Here is a 16,186-nt window from a genome sequence, read left to right on the forward strand (position 1 = left end):
GTTCCTCACTCACCTTCAGTAGTTCTGGCTCCCATGTATCCAAAGTCAGAGAGCGCACTTTAGAGAAATGCACGCCCAGACTCCTGCACATGAGAGGCAAAAGCACAAACATGAACAAAACTCCTTCACCTTCGGTCATGCCAGTACAGTAAACGGGAGTAATGCGTGTGTAAATAGACGTAGGGGTCACCAATACTTTACCTGTGAATGCCAGAGCACTGAATACAGAGGGTGATGCCCAGGTTGATGCTGGCCCAGCGGGGGTCCGGCTGGCCGCAGTCGCAGCAGGAGCCGTTGCCCGGGATGGCCAGGACCTTCTGCAGGGCACTTTCCCCTTTCAACGGTTTCTCTTTGGGCTCCCCGCCAGAATCCAGACTGCCTGTTGAGGTGGAAGACTTCCTGTCCAGCTTCTGACACGAGGGGAGGAAAGGAGACACACGCAATTCATCACCACAAAAGAATGGCTAAGATTTATTTAGGCGAGTTAAAATTGTCTGTGTCAATAGCAGGGTAGATCAAATGTGACTTCTCTCCTGATATGTCCCTGCACATGCATCTCTCTATCTGTCCATTATTCAGGGGGTTCACCTCAGCGTCATCGCCCTTATCACGGAAGGCGGTGGCGATGCTGTTCTGCACGGCTTTGATCCAAGCCTGCCTCAGCTTCTCGGTGTCTGCCTGCATCATGCAGCTCCTGTCGGGACAAACAAGCGTCACACCATCTGCTGTGTGTGTGTGTGTGTGTGTGTGTGTGTGTGTGTGTGTGTGTGTGTGTGTGTGCGTGTGTGTTTGTATCTGGTGTTGGTACTGCTACTTCATCATCTTTTACATATTTCAGTGGTAATTAGCCCGATGCTCCAAGTACACACAGTGTGACTTTACTGTCAGGACAAACTCACCATTTGTGTCATGTTTTATTGGGGGGGAAATATACATAAAGGTTTAAGGACCAGCTGAGTGCACTCATAGGTTTATCACCTGCTGTATGTGTGTGTGTGTGTATACACTCACTTGGTAGGCGACACAACCTCGAAGCAGAAGCGACGCTCGATGTCCTCACAATGTTTGACCGTACATAGCCTCAGATCTTCAACCACTACAGTCGGGTTATCCTGAGGACGCAGCACAGCAGCTTAGAATAAACACACACACACACGCACACAGCCGGACCAGCTATCTAACGGCACAGGCCAAGGTGTACGCCAAAACATCTAATCACTGTCTTGAAACATTGGTCAGTAACTCTTCTGCACGTCACAGTTTTGGATGAGCTTCTATTGTTGTGAAGTGAAGCGAAGGCCTCGTGTTAAAAATGCATGCATTACCCTGAGTCACACACATGCATATTTGATAGTGGTCAGTTTACAGGGAGTCACATGACGTACCTTAAATTTCTTCTGGTAAACTAGCTGATTGTTCTGGATGGAGAACCAACGCCTGAAAGGAGATCGGGAGTTTGTTAGAGTGAGAGAGGCAAACACCTTTCTACGCTTCGGCTTCTATTTATTTTTGGATGAAAAGAGCAGTAAAGCCAACGATGTAATCAGATTCCTCATGTCTGCTGTACCTATTCCATGTCTTGAAGGCATTGCTCGCCCTCTTAAACAGGTAACCCTCCATGGCAATGCCGTTGTCTGCATCCACATTGTACTCCAGCTTGGTGTCGTCATTCGTGAAGTCCTGCATGAGACGGACAACGAAGAAGAGATACGAGTCAGAAAACGGGCAGAGAAGAGAGAAAGAAAGGCAGAGGACATATAACAGACGGACACAATGGATCTAAAACATGGACAGATGAGAAGAAACCAAACAATATCAATATTAAAACATGATTCACATTTATAATGATGATGAGATGATGTTTTCCTAATCTAAATGCTCTTAAGAAGTTAAACTCTATGCAGCTGCTGCCAACTCCCGCCTGAATGATGTTCACATGATAGAGTCCACAGCCAAAGGTTGTGCCGGGAGAAGAGTACAAGTGGAAGAGGCTTTCACAGATTGCCCGACACTGCAGATTAAGACTACAAGACCACACATTCACCAAAATAATGTAACATGCCTCTGCCAGTCTTCCATTATACAAGACAGTTGCTTAATCAGAGTATGAAGTGGGTCCTACGACGTCTATTACTCAGGTAAGCATACTTCAATTGGCGTTTATTGCCTTAAAATCAAAGTTCACCCCCTTGCAGTAAAGTACTATATTGTATTTCCATTCATTATAAATACAGAATGCAGTAGTTTCAGGTTGAGTGAACTTTCTTCCGTTCCCACTCGTCATCAGCCACAGAGCGTTCTGTAATGTGGGTTGTGTTACTTCATCCCTGGTGTTGTCATGACACCAGTGTTACCAGTTCAGCTTTAACTACCTGAGCTGCTGCCACACTTTCCTGTCGGCGTTCAAGCTTTCTCAGCTCCGAGCGACACTGAACACCACTGCATATATGGGCACGTGTGTGTGTGTGTGTGTCCATGTGGAGTCCGTTTACATCCGCCTAATGTTATCGCTGTCCACACGATCAAATTAGAGCTCAGCATCTAGGTTTCCTGCCGTAATGAGCTGTGATGTCACACCCACAGCTCGACTCCTTAATGAGTGATTCACCTCAGCACCTTTATCAAACCATCAACCCAACTGCTTTCATTACGGGAGTCATAAAAACACCCAACACTCTAAACACTTAACTAAACTAAGAACTAAGTTAAGTTCACTGTTCGTCAAAACCAAAGAAATCCTCTGAGATTCAACATAAACTGGAGTCGGAGAATGGACCAATCTAACAGACTGACACACTTGGAAGACAAAGCGCTGAGTTCTGACCCAGACAAACAAACAAATCAAAATGTAACAGAATGTAACAAAGCCAAATCACATCATCTATACTCGCATTTATATTGTAGTATTGCACGCACAAAAACTGTGAAAACAATGAAACTTTTGTGGTCTGAGTGGAAATGATCTCAGTTCTTCAGGCACAAATAACCACAATGACCACCATTTCCTGTTTACTAACACATTAACCATGCCAAACATTCATATAAAGACCAACCAATGCATAAGTATCTAACATATTGAGTGGTAAGTAAGTTCTTGTCCGACTTGCGGCTCATGCATTCCAACTCTGGGTTTGGAAACATGAAGGTTTTCTTGCTTTAACAGTCGAGCTCTTTGGTCTCTTTCACAACAAAACAACACACACATCTATAAGACCGTTAAGTACAATGTTCACATCAAGTTAAGCTCACAAACTCAACGCAACCTGAAACCTCAGCCCCAGCATGACGGCCGACCGACTGAGGAAAGTGCAGGGCTTCAGCTCAGTGTGGGGCCGACACCCGATACTGTTACAGAATACTATGATACATGTGCTTCTACTCACACACACACACACACACACACAAAGACCTGAACACACGCAAATACAACAATAAACAACCTCAGAACTGAAACTGAGGCCAAAGAATCAAACACACACACACACAACACACAGTATAACGGTGCTGCTGTGAAGTGAAAACCTCGTTCAAATACTTTTGTTGATTCTCCCGTTTCAAAGAATTGAAAGAGTTTCTATTATCGATTCGGCTTTGGACCGAGTCAAACCACATCACACACACACACACACACACACACACACACACACACACACACACACACACACACACACACACACACACACACACACACACACACACACACACACACACACACACACACACACACACACACACACACACACACACACACACACACACACACACACACACACACACACACACACACACACACACACCCCAACAGAGATAAAGCGTATAAAACACGCTGCAGCATCACATCACCAGCAGCGCGTGTGTATGACGCTCCAGTATGAGGAAACAAATGAGTGTGTGATGGTCTACATTGACACTGCAATGCAGCCTCCCGGTGAACACACAGGCACACAGCGGCAACACAGCCCTATAATGTTACAAAAATGGAAGTCGGGTGAAAATCAATGCGGTGACTCTACGTACGGAGGTCGACCTCCAAGCACAAAAGTTGCGAGCGTCTGGTAAAGAGTCAAGCTCCGTCACCTCCTAAACGTCACAGACAGCGAGAGAGAGTACAGGAACACACATCCTTCAACCAACACAGTTTAAAGAATCATGGAAAACACAAAGAGAATTAAAAACACACTCACATCAATGGAGCAGAAACACAAAAGGTGATAATGCCACACAGTCAGATTCAAGTGCACACACACTCATAAACACACAGACTCCGTTTCATGTGCTCTTCCTCAACAACACCTCACCCACAGGTACACTTACCAGATACCAAACGTAGTGGAAACGGCTGAAAATCTTCATTTTCGTATCGACTCTGTTCTGCTCGTGCAAGGGTGTGTGTGCGTGTGTGTGTGTGTGTGTGTGTTTCCCTGAGAGGCTGGGTGCCTTTGCTATCTAGACGTGTCCCCTGTGTCGCATATCAATGACAGTGTCACTCTGAGCGGCATGACTTGTCTCCTAAACAAGTCCTCACCACCTCGTCCTCCTCCTCTCCTCTGTTTGCAGCCATCAAGTCTTTCGTCATCGTGTCCGCTCCTCCTCCTCCTCCTCAGGCCCCGTGCTCTAAACTAATGTCACTTGTGTGTGTGTATATGCGCGTGTGTGTGTGATGGTGTCTGTTGCTTTGGGGTTAGAGTAATCAAGCGGGCCGTGTGCAGGAGCGTGGACATCAAACATTTATACGGACAGCTAAGAGAGGTGAATTCTGCCTTTCCCCTGGCTCTCTCTCTTCCTCTCTTCCTCCTGTGTGTTTGCCTAAAATAGCCTAATAACAAAGGGCCAATTCAACAACTACACACACAGGAGACACTTGACACACTTTCAACAAAACATATGGCTCAAACATTACAAATGTTCAGCCTGGTCAAAGGAAGTTTCATTGATTTTAAAGCCGTTTCAAAGCCAAAGACTCTCCCTTTGTTTTATGAGATAACAGACAAACTGCTCCATGCCAGCAGCCAGCAGCCCCCCCCCCCCCCTCTTCCGCCTCCTCCCCCCTCTTACCCCCTCCTCCCGAGGCCTCACCCTGACACTCTCATAACCCGCCGTGATAGTGCTGCTATTGAATTATTCACACGGGCACGTAAGTGGCATACTTAAACGCGACCTCGGGACCCTTTCAGATCTCATGAGAGCCAAAGGTTTTGTCAATACAACCAAAGGTTTATGACCGAGCAGAAATCCTCTGGACTGCACAGGGACGTGGAGGTAAAGCTATCTGTCCTTTAAAGGGGAAACGAGTTAAGTCTGTGCCGCTGCCAAGTAACAAAACCATACAGGGAGGGGTCAATACTGAGTTCCACAGAGAAATACTCTAATGAAGATTCTTCATACTGCCAATACTCCATGGAGTCACACTGCCAACTCTAGGCTAGAAGTACAGCAAAAACTATGCAGGAGAGAAGCAGAGGCTCAAGCAGACTTAAGGATAATTCTTCAGTCTATACATTGCTGAGTGGCATAAGGTTTGGGATGTACAGTGTGTGTAATGCTTCAGTGTCCTTGAATAAGATCCTGAACTCAGTCAGTGTGGATTCTGACCTTCTAGACGGTGGAAATATTGATCAGAGATTACAATCAGAGTGCTGCTGACTGCAAACTTGCTGCTGCGGGGCTGCACTGCGTTGAGAGGAAGGACTCAAATCTTATGCAGTGATACAGAATGGCATCAAAACTGTCTAAATGTGATTGAAGTCACCGTTCCACTAACGCGGTATGCACAAACTGACACACAAAGGCTCACACCTGACTCCATAAATCTGTCAGTGGCAGAGTCCAAGCAGTCACAGCAAAACGTGTCAACCATGCAGACATGAAACGGCAGGTATGAGGAAGAGGAGAAGGGGAAGAAAACAAGCTTACCTGCAGAGCAGCCTGGAGTGAGCAGAGAGAGAGAGAAAAGGGGAAGAGAAGAAGAAATGGAAGACAAAAAGAGATATTTGGTCAGTGGTGTCGGAGTGAAAATGGCTAGAAGAGAGCGCTTGTGGGGAGCAGGCCAATATAAAAATAGCATTCAGATAAATTGGGAGAGGGGAGGAAGAAGATATGTGCTGAAAGACAAGTGGAGGTCTGTCATACCGTCACTGAAGGGAGTAAAGAGGAGGAGAGGGAGATCAGGGGGGGTAGAGAGAGAGAGAGGGGGAGAGATAAAGAGTGGAACAACTGAGAGAAAAGTGGTGAGAGAAAAGGGAAAAAGTTGACAAATGACAATTTACAAGAAGTCTGGCGAAAAAAGATGGGAAAAGAGGTCATATTTGTAATAACACCCGGTAGCCTAGGAAACCTCCAAAGGCTCCTGACTTATTCCACTGCATTCACCCTCACCATCACATCAAACAGGAGGGGTGAACGCTGGTGAGGTGGTTGAAGACGAATTGCCTTATGAAGGGCCAGGGAACAAAAAGTGAAACAACTCAAAGTTCAGCAGACGGGATGCAAATGAGTGAAGGAAGGCAAGCTGGGCAGGGAGCTGTGCTGAAACTCAACCCTGGGCATTTGGAAGTTAAAGCATTGGACTTCCGTCAGCTGTCAATAATGCATGTGTGTGTGTGTGTGTGTGTGTGTGTGTGTGTGTGTGTGTGTGTGTGTGTGTGTGTGTGTGTGTCTGAGGTCATCTGCAGGGAGATCCCCTTACACCTGAGGGCCGCGTGCTGCTTCCACTCGCTCTCTACCGTCAAAAGCAACTATTCTAAAAGATGATTGCTGCTGAAAATTGAAACAAGCTTTTAATTACTCACTCCCAACTGATGTGACCTTTGAAGCACAACAGCAGGACCATGAGAAGAGACTAAGAGAATCTGGCCATGTAGTAGAGGGAAGTTTGTAACATCCCAGCTACAGGTCCACGTGAACCTGTAGCTTGAACTTGTAGCTTCACTAAATCTTGGGCGAGATCTAACAGCTTTACCATCACCACACAAGACTAGAACCAGACTCAGAAAGCAGTACTTTGGCCATGATTGTTTAGTATAGTACACTTGTAAACAGTACATTTTGGTTAGGAGTGAGTGAACGTGGGATTGTGTGTGTGTGTGTGTGTACCTTTTGCTGGATGGTGGAGTGTTTCTGCTCCATGTCCCTTTTCTCTTTGGCAGCATCCACCACCAGCTGGTCCAACTGCAAGAGTCAGAACACGTGATTAGCCGAGCTTATCAAACCACCTGCTCGCACACAAATATAAGCACTCGCACTCTAATTTGGGTAAAATGAAACGCGTTGAACCCACCGTGACATGCTGGAGACGCACAGGGACACAATTTCTGCGTCACATTTCGGGAATTTGATTTGACTTGACATACAATTCCGAAACAAGGAGATAAGAGCAGTTCTGTATAGGATGTATATTTGTTCTGGGTTTTTAACGGTATGTCTTTTGTGAAACCGTTGGTGACTATGAACAGAAGAGAAAGCAGTCTAATTGTGCTAATCGTTCTGGAGTAAAATATTGTAAACAGGCGGCTTTTCACATCATTTCTAAGAAGACTATCTGGGGTAGCTGAGCTCATTGTTTGGGAAGGAAATGGGCGAGCAGCATTACAGTGGGCTGATTACATCTGATGGGATGTGTTCTCCCCTGTCGCACCATTACAACCATTCCAAACTGGTCCATGTCATATCTTCTATGAAGATGTGTTACTGTAAATGTGTGTGGAACGCTGCAAGATCTTCTGACGGTGACTTGCTGCCATCTTATCTATCCCACAATACAGCCTCACTGACTGACACAGATATCTCCACGTCTATCTTTTAGTGAATCACTCCTGCCTAAATCTGTCCTGGCATGTGACTATGACGACAAGTTGTATGATGCATGGAAATGACATAAACCACATCCACTGTTGGAGTCGTTCAAACCCGAGGCAGTGTGTCAGTGGAACAATAGGATCATTAGATGATTTGATCTTCAGCTGTCGAGCAGTGTCCTCAGGCAAGGTTAAAAAAGCAGCATACATGACATAAATCACAAAGTTGTCACTCAACATCTAACTATTTCAGCTCATACTGGTTAAAGCTTTGATTCCATAGATTTTCTTTATTCAAACCTATTGTCGGTTTCATTATTTTGCTTCACATTTACGTTTGTATTCCAAAGAAATAGCAAGTTGCTCTCCTGCCAACTGAGTGTAAACAACTTCTCCAGCTTTCACAGTGGGTGACATGGAAATGCAGAATGGGTACAATTTGTTCAATATTTGGTTGGTCACTTCGTTTCATCACGTTGTTAGTGGTTACCAGCATGACAAAACATCAGACCTTTTGACATCTCCTGCACACCTGCCTGCACAGCCTCTCCACCTTCTTCAGCTTCATGATGGAAACAATAATCCACAGTCCTCTACAGAAACCTCCCACAGCTCAGGTGTGGAGTTTAATTTCTCTTTCAAATTCAACACCACAAACAATAGATAGATATCCAAAGCTCAGTTGATAATCACTTTAAAAAATCACAGTTCTGTCCTGTTCAGATCTTGTTTCTAAAATGGTCCTTCACGCTTTTATCACACACTCCTCGTTTTCCTCTTCAGTCCTTTAAGTGTAAGACCCACAGGCTTACCGTCCACGCTCCTCCATTCTGTTTAAATCATGCCTTTGCTTAAGAGCACCACATTGAACAAGTTATTCCTTCCCAAGATATATTCCTTAACGTCAGCCCTCTCCATTTCACCCTCATTATGGAGCCGTGTCTTGCTTTGTTTAAATTTCTTGATGATTCGAGCTTCAGATATTTCCAACTTGAAGCAACACCGTTCCCCTCTACTGCACATCAAAAGGATCACCGCCACCGAGTCTTCAGATGTGCCTCCCAATGTGCGTCTGCGATGTGTGTCTCCTACTTCTTCATCGGGTATAGTTCCAGGAAAAAAGATGAGCAAGAGTTCTTCCCTTCACCTTCCTTTTTTGGTTAGATTTTGCTCCCACTTCTAACAGATGAAGTCATCTCACTCGTCTGTTTTTACGGCTTCTGTCTCAGAGCCACCACCGCTCTCAACACTCCTCTGTATCTTCAGCTGACTGACAACCGTGTGAGTCTGACTGTGGGAAAACCCGTTTCCAGGCTGCTTTCTTCCTCATTCCTGCCCTCTGCAACTGCCGCTCCAATGATAATAATAATTTTACGGTCACGTTCAGGCCGCCCTCTGCCTGTGAGGAAGGCTCTGTTTATAAGAGGCCCGTGCACACACAAATACACACAGGGCCGAGACTTCAGCTGACAGAAGGAAAGTAGTGCACATGCGCTGCCAAGATAGCAACACAAAAAAAAACAAGACTGAAGGTCAAAGGAGAAGGTCAACTTCCAGTTTTAGCACTCTCTTCTGGTGCCACTGTAAACCGAGGGCTATTTGTTTACAATCTGAGAGGAAGGCAAGAGGTTTAATTCAAAGAATCATTACCCGAAACAATGGTTCCAACTCCAGAGGACAGGGACGGTGTTTAACTAATCAAACATAACCATCGTTATGCGTGTTTACCTATGACAGGCACCGGTATGTAAACTTACTGTACAGTTACTCATCCATTCAACCACTCACTCAGAAGAGCTACATCTTTGTTTAGGTTGTTCATGAGTTTACAGTGTTTACACAGTTATAAGCCCTGAAATATTGAAGTGTGTGTGTGTGTGTGTGTGTGTGTGTGTGTGTGTGTGTGTGTGTGTGTGTGTGTGTGTGTGTGTGTGTGTGTGTGTGTGTGTGTGTGGCCTGTACCTGTCCACCAAGCTGTTTCATTAGAGGTTGCAGTTCACTGAAGAGGTCATAACCTTGGTGAAAGAAAGTCAGGTGGGCGTACATGAAGGACAGCATCTGCGGAGAAGACGTTTGTTATTCAGGAGGCCGACCTGGCTGCAGCATGACGAGTCAAGCGCTGATCAATCATACGTACCGATTTCAGGATTTCCGATCTTCTCTTTGATTGTAGCACGTTGATCTGAAATGCGAAGATAAGGACAGAAACATTAAGTAAGTTTTGGACAACAAGGAAAACTCATCCTATGTCCATCCTCAAAAGCATAAGGGAACTAAACCTACACCTAAGGGAGGCAGTAGTCGAGTGGGTAGAGCTTCCGCTTATGAACCGGAGGGTTGCCGGTTCGAGTCCCTGCCGAGGTGCCCCTGAGCAAGGCACCGAACCCTCAATTGCCCCCCCCTCTGCGAAGGGTGGTGATATAATGTAATGTAAGTCGCTTTGGATAAAAGCGTCTGCCAAATGATCGTAATGTAATGTAATGTACACCCATATGAAATAAAATAAAATAAATAGTGAGAGGAGGGCGAGGAAAAGTGGGATTTTAATAATATAGACTAAGAACAAACAGAGAGGTGAAATAGAAAACCAAATTTGCCTGAGAAAATGCAAACAAAGGCAAACTGAGGAGCATCATCACCTCGAGCAGCGCTAGACGATGGTGCACAGTAGTGGCACCAGGGGGAGCTATGGATCTCGTGTTTAAGCCAGGGATGCTGTTGAGCATCGACTGCCTGTCTTCACCTACAGACATCTACAAATCCACCTGCACTGAGGACTCGGTGTGTATTTATGCGTTTGGCAGAGGGTGACAATGACGCAACATGACAGAAGGCATGCAGATACAAACATGTGCCTTGTCTTATTTAAAAGGAGTGTGTTTATGCGAGTGTCGCTCTCTTCCTTCTCTCCAGAGCTAGTTACTATTCCGCAGCTTATCTGATCCGGGGAGGTCAGCTTAGGTGAATGTTGCAGAGTCGGGATAAATCTAAGCAGGTTGTAAAGCAGATGCTGCATAGTGTCTGACAGAAACTAATGAGTGCTGTGTGGAGACAAAGGCTGTGACTGGGCGTGTTAGAGGCATTAGAACAGGATTAGAACTGCGACTGCTCTACTCTTATGAAAGCACATGGCTCCGTTGTTATTTAAATCTATTTTAGTACATGGTAAAGCAGAGACACCATACTTGGGGTTTTCTGGAGAGACCAGATTCAAATCTCTGTCTTGGCCAGTAACCATCCTGTTTACGCACCCTTGAACAAGATGCATTATCAGCGTTATCTTGTCTGGAACCTTAAAGAACACCGATGGAAATCAGCTGCATTGACTACTTGGCTTATAGATTTCCAATGAGCACCCTAACAGGCCAGATTAAAAAGTCATTGCTTACAGCTTAGGTCTCATTTGATGACAGGCTGAGAAAGAGGTCAGCCAATGAAGCAGCAGTTTCTTTACCTTTTATTGCTATAATTGGAGAGCGTGTGTGTTTGTGTTTGCGTCCGCGTGTTCGCCATTACGACCACCATTCCTTCAATTGCCTCCAAACTTGACAGAATGATTGTTCAGGGGTCTGGCATTTGCATTGCTTTTCATTTCATTTACATCATTATGTTGTGTTTTATTTTCAATAACAAAGATTATGCAACTCATAGTAATGGGAGCTAGGATGATGTCATGAATGATGGCACAGTTGTTATGGCATCATTGACTTTGAGAATCGTGAATGGTGTCACAGCCCATGTCATGTTACAAGAAGGTCGACAAGAAGAGGTAGAAGCACCCAAGGGCGCTTTTAAGCATGAGGGAGGAGGGAGGAGGGTCAGGGGAGGCTGGGGTTTGGGGTGAATTTGCTAACGTTCTTGTCCTTATAATTTGGTAGCAAATTGTCCTCATACAGCAATGTCCGCTCCCTTTGAGACAGATCCAATAACACAACTGGCAGCAGCAAATGTTTCCACAGCTGAGCACAGACCAAGGGCTCAGCTGATGTGTTCATGATGAGTGCTCAGGGTGAAAAGTCAGGGAGTAAGACACCCATGCAGCTTTAACCAGAACTGGCTTTGAGATTAATTTGTGTTCTTGGATAGAACATTGTGAGCACTAACACAGGGGGAAGGGAAATGTATGGATTCCATCCATAGAGCCGTCTACTGTATCTACCTTCACAACAACTACTACAACTGCTGCTACGGCTAACAATGGCTCAGATGCATCTGTTACTAACATTACTATCTTACAGCTGCTACACTGTTCAGTTAAATCCTCTCTTAAGTGCTTGACTACAGCCTGATAGGTCCATGAGCTTGGGTGTTTCACACACTGAATGTTTCACAATCAAACCCAGCTGCTTCATTCTTCTCTGTGCCACATCAGCATTATAACCTGACTCAGTGTGTTATGTTCCATACACTAATCCATGTTGGCCACAGTGCACAGAAATATTCGAGCTGACGGAGAGTTACTCTGCTTTTTAACCCTGCGTGTTTTCTACACGTCATCATTCTAGTTCCACATTCCTCTTGAGTTCCAAGTTCCACATTCCTGTTGAAACTGTCACACTGAACAGAAAAATTTTTTGTTTCACAGGTTGCAGATGATCGACAAAATGGTACCGCAGTGCAACTGAAGGACTGTAATAATATGGACGTTGCCATTTTATATTTTTCTGAAATTAAACCTGCTTCTGTCTTGGCTCTTCCAGGCTAAGTACAAAAACATCTCTGAAATGTAACTTTCTGATACATTATTATGTTGTGTTTTATTTTCGGTAACAAAATTATGCAACTCATAGTAATGGGAGCTCATTGACTTTGAGAATCGTGAATGAAGTCACAGCCCGTGTCATGTCACAAGAAGGTCAACAAGAAAAGGTAGAAGCACCCAAGGGCGCTTCTAAGCAAGTAAGTATTTACCTGTAAGACATAATCGAGGACGATGTGTCTGAAGCACTTGCGCGTGGCAGTGAGGATGTTGGTGGCCTCCTCCACTTCATGCTGCTTGTTGCGGGGAGCCTGGGCGTTCTTAATCAGAGCGTTCTCCTTCTCCTCGCTCACCTTGTCAAATTGCTTCTTGGCCTCTTTAAACTTGCGTATATCACTGGCAGATGAAGAGAGAGCACAGAGGTTATCACAACATAGGGTACATTTTTAATGTCAACCTTGTCAAAGAGAGGGTTCATTGTACACAATTTCCTTAAATGTGTTAAAATAAATAGGGTAATTAAGAGACATTACACATTTAGATGTCATAATAATCTCAATTTCACGTATTCAAATAGGTCAGACTATTGTTATGACCATGGTCAAATAGGTACATTTCCTTTTGTTTTTAAAAATATTGTGAGGGGAAAAGTGCAATACTAAAGGAAGCAAGGTTATCTCATTATGAAACAAGGCCAGGAAACAGCATGAGCACACAAGGGTCAATTGTGATTTCACAAGGTCCAGTCATGTGGAAACCATGTTTCAAAAAGACTATTAGCCAAAGCTATTGGACCAGGTCATATGTATGTCAGTGCTTATGTGTCTGAGTAAATAACATGTGCATGTAACTGAGCTTTAGTCTGTGAGATTAAGGGGACTGAGGGCTGTGTGGCAGTGGGAGGCTACGTGCCTCCAAGCCTTCAGCCTGCTTGGTGCTAACGTGGGTGTTGATCCTGCCGTGCCATGCCAGGGGCAAAAACTGCAAATCCTTACTAATGAAATAAACCAGAAGCCTGCAGTGCTTCAGGCCAAGCTGTCTGGAATTCAACACTGTATTCAGCCATCTATACTGGCAGATTTGTAGAGGAAATATGTTTGACACTACAATAGACCTTGCATGCTCTGCACTGGTGCTTTAGATACCATACTTGCAAAACTCTTTTAATGCCTAATTCACATTTTAAATATTAATGCTGATTTAAATAATAATAAGAAGCTTTACTTCATTTATACTTACTCTTTAACAAATGTCTGAAGCTGAGTCTTGATTGATCTCTGGGCCTGATCAAATAATATCTGTGAAGACAGAAGATGTGGTTACTTTTTCCAGCTTAGGAAAAGAGATTGATCACAATTCAAGTATTTAACAGCTTTAAGGCACTCGGAAAGGAACAAACAAATGTGGTATTTTACAAGTCAGCATTCAGCAGCTGTTTTTTATTCCGTAACATCACATGGTGCAATTAAGAAGAAGTAGACTGCTAAATTTACACAAACAAGCAGACTCTGTAAATTCCCCTTATGAACACATACACAAGGGAAATGACGTGACTCAGCTATTCCTGTTATTGAGTCATACCCTTATTAACCTGCTGCATGGCTCCATACAATGAAATGCAAGCAAAAAGCCGCTGTTAAATACGTTTTTCTAAATGGGATTTCTTTGTGCATTTCATAGGCAATCCAGACAATACAAGCAGTGTATCTGGGACGGGCTTCGACTGACAAACAGATTGAGCACTGTGCTTGACTGGATCATGTGCTAAAAGATCGCTGAGTGTCAAAAACGTATTTGGCGGTCAGCTGACGTGACCACGGTCTCCACAGCTGAGTCACAGTCTCAGACCCATGCTGTGGCTCCATCAGACTATTAGGGTACGAATTTAGCAAACCAACAGGAGGACATAAGGAAGATAGTCTCCGTTGCCAAGTCATTTCAACATTCCCACCCAATTTCCCCAATGGAATTTAGGCTCATACTTAAGGAGGCATGTACCTTATCCTCACTGACAAGGACTAAGCGAGGCATTGCTGCTGTCTGAGGTTATGCTGAAACTAAACCAGATCACTGGGAGGATGAAAATGTAAAGCAATAACATTTCTGAATGCTCTTTTTTATGACAGAAGCGCAAAGCCACACCAAGCGGGCTCAACAAGTGAGTCAAGACTTGGGATCAGACCTCTGTCACAAGTAACCAGGTGGAAATGCAACATATACTGTATAGCAGGGATGCATTCATTCATAACTTGCCCACGAGTTGTAAACGTCACCCCGACTCCTCTTCCTATCCCTGCTTTCATTCATCAAGTTATCTGAGTGGGACTTGTGACTTGCAGTCAATGGGGATCTGTTGCTAGAGCTCAGACAGCCGAAGTGTCAAAGTTATGTGTTATTTAATGAATGAATAATAATCATCCATGGACGAGTACCTGGATCTCAGAATTCAGGATGTTGTATTCGAATTATGAGCGGATGTTAATACAAGGGGTAAATACAGCCACTGAGACGACAAACAGAGGAAACTGGATTGTTAAATTTAAGTGTTGTGCCTACCAGACCCTTACAACTAAGCTGGCTAACGGAAGGGAATCTGGTCAGCAACTACAATCGCTTACTGTCTTCACTATCCTCAGGAGAGTTCTGAGGGGGAGGAAGATGATAATCCCAACACCAAGAGATTCTTTTTCTCTCCAAGGTCATTTCTGTCCAAGGACTTACAATAGCATTGGAGGGAGAGTCCAGCACAAGACCACAAAGTTAAACCTGCGAGTACACCAGAATACCTATAATGCTGCTGTCAGTAGAGTGAGAGCCAAGTTGTTAAAGATTGGACAAGGCCATGCTTGTCTTTGGATGTGTTTTGTAAGACAGAAATCTCCTCTCTCTATAACATGGACTTTAAATGCATCAGACGCAGTGAGGCTTGAGTTTTATTTATTCTCAAGTGACATGAAATCCCTGAGCTATGTTTGACATTTCAGTCATGGTTGAAGGGAAAAAGGAGAACATTTTTGCATTTGATCCAAGGATTGCTCTTTGGGACATTTTGTATGGGGGGACATAACTTTTTTGGAAACACAGGAATGCTCTCAGCAAAGTCCTGCTTTCCATGTTTACCCACCCAGGAACAGCTCAGTGTAAAAACATTCTGCATCTGAGCAGAACTGCTGGGGTTTTAGTGTCTCGCTCAAAGGCACTTTGATGTTATTGTTGAGCATTTCTTCCACACTTACACACTAACTCCGTGTCCCTAAACTCTCAGGATCACATTCACTGTCCTCTAGACTGCTGCTGTTCTCTCCAGCAGTAAATCCAGACCTCTGACAGTTAGAGAGGCGCTCCAGACAGTCGTCCCTGAGTTTGTTATTGCCCAGCTGTCAAATGTTTGGGGAAAAATTACCGCACATCCGCTTTCACATGGCAATAACATCATACCGTGTGATAGTTGATCATCTCCTGCAGGCTCTCTGCAAACTTTGTGAGACTGGACTGTGGAGAGAAGGAAGGAACAGCCATTAAACACAGGCACATAGATTCTGATGATACCAAGCCACCGCCATGTAGAGTAACAATAAAAGACTCCACGGGGCAAACAATAAAAGCTAGATGTGAATTAAGAAAGTAAATAATATAGCAGCATCAATTAAACTTTTACTGTATGCTTGATCACAGACATGTTATGGTTGTTTTG

The 16,186-nt window shown here is 44.4% G+C and overlaps 1 protein-coding gene across 3 annotated transcripts in view; it reads right to left on the minus strand.

Annotated features, from left to right (window-relative positions):
- The window catches only part of LOC143001595 (arf-GAP with coiled-coil, ANK repeat and PH domain-containing protein 2-like), a 35,480-nt gene that overhangs the window by 7,756 nt on the left and 11,538 nt on the right, over positions 1-16,186 (minus strand). For 2 of the 3 annotated variants that reach the window (XM_076151252.1, XM_076151254.1), the window contains exons 4-15: positions 15,931-15,984; positions 13,732-13,790; positions 12,705-12,888; positions 9,931-9,975; positions 9,756-9,851; positions 7,093-7,167; positions 1,568-1,680; positions 1,386-1,437; positions 1,012-1,112; positions 589-694; positions 202-410; positions 14-83 (exon numbers count right to left, since the gene is read on the minus strand). In XM_076151252.1, the coding sequence (XP_076007367.1) occupies positions 14-83; positions 202-410; positions 589-694; positions 1,012-1,112; positions 1,386-1,437; positions 1,568-1,680; positions 7,093-7,167; positions 9,756-9,851; positions 9,931-9,975; positions 12,705-12,888; positions 13,732-13,790; positions 15,931-15,984 (1,164 nt within the window). The remainder of the gene's footprint in view (positions 1-13; positions 84-201; positions 411-588; positions 695-1,011; positions 1,113-1,385; positions 1,438-1,567; positions 1,681-7,092; positions 7,168-9,755; positions 9,852-9,930; positions 9,976-12,704; positions 12,889-13,731; positions 13,791-15,930; positions 15,985-16,186) is intronic. The other variant, XM_076151253.1, reaches the window with a different exon arrangement.

Source organism: Genypterus blacodes, unplaced genomic scaffold (genome assembly GCF_046128005.1).
Source record: "Genypterus blacodes isolate CSIRO-AG114 ecotype Tasmania unplaced genomic scaffold, CSIRO-AGI_Gbla_v1 ptg000054l_1, whole genome shotgun sequence".
NCBI lineage: Eukaryota > Metazoa > Chordata > Actinopteri > Ophidiiformes > Ophidiidae > Genypterus > Genypterus blacodes.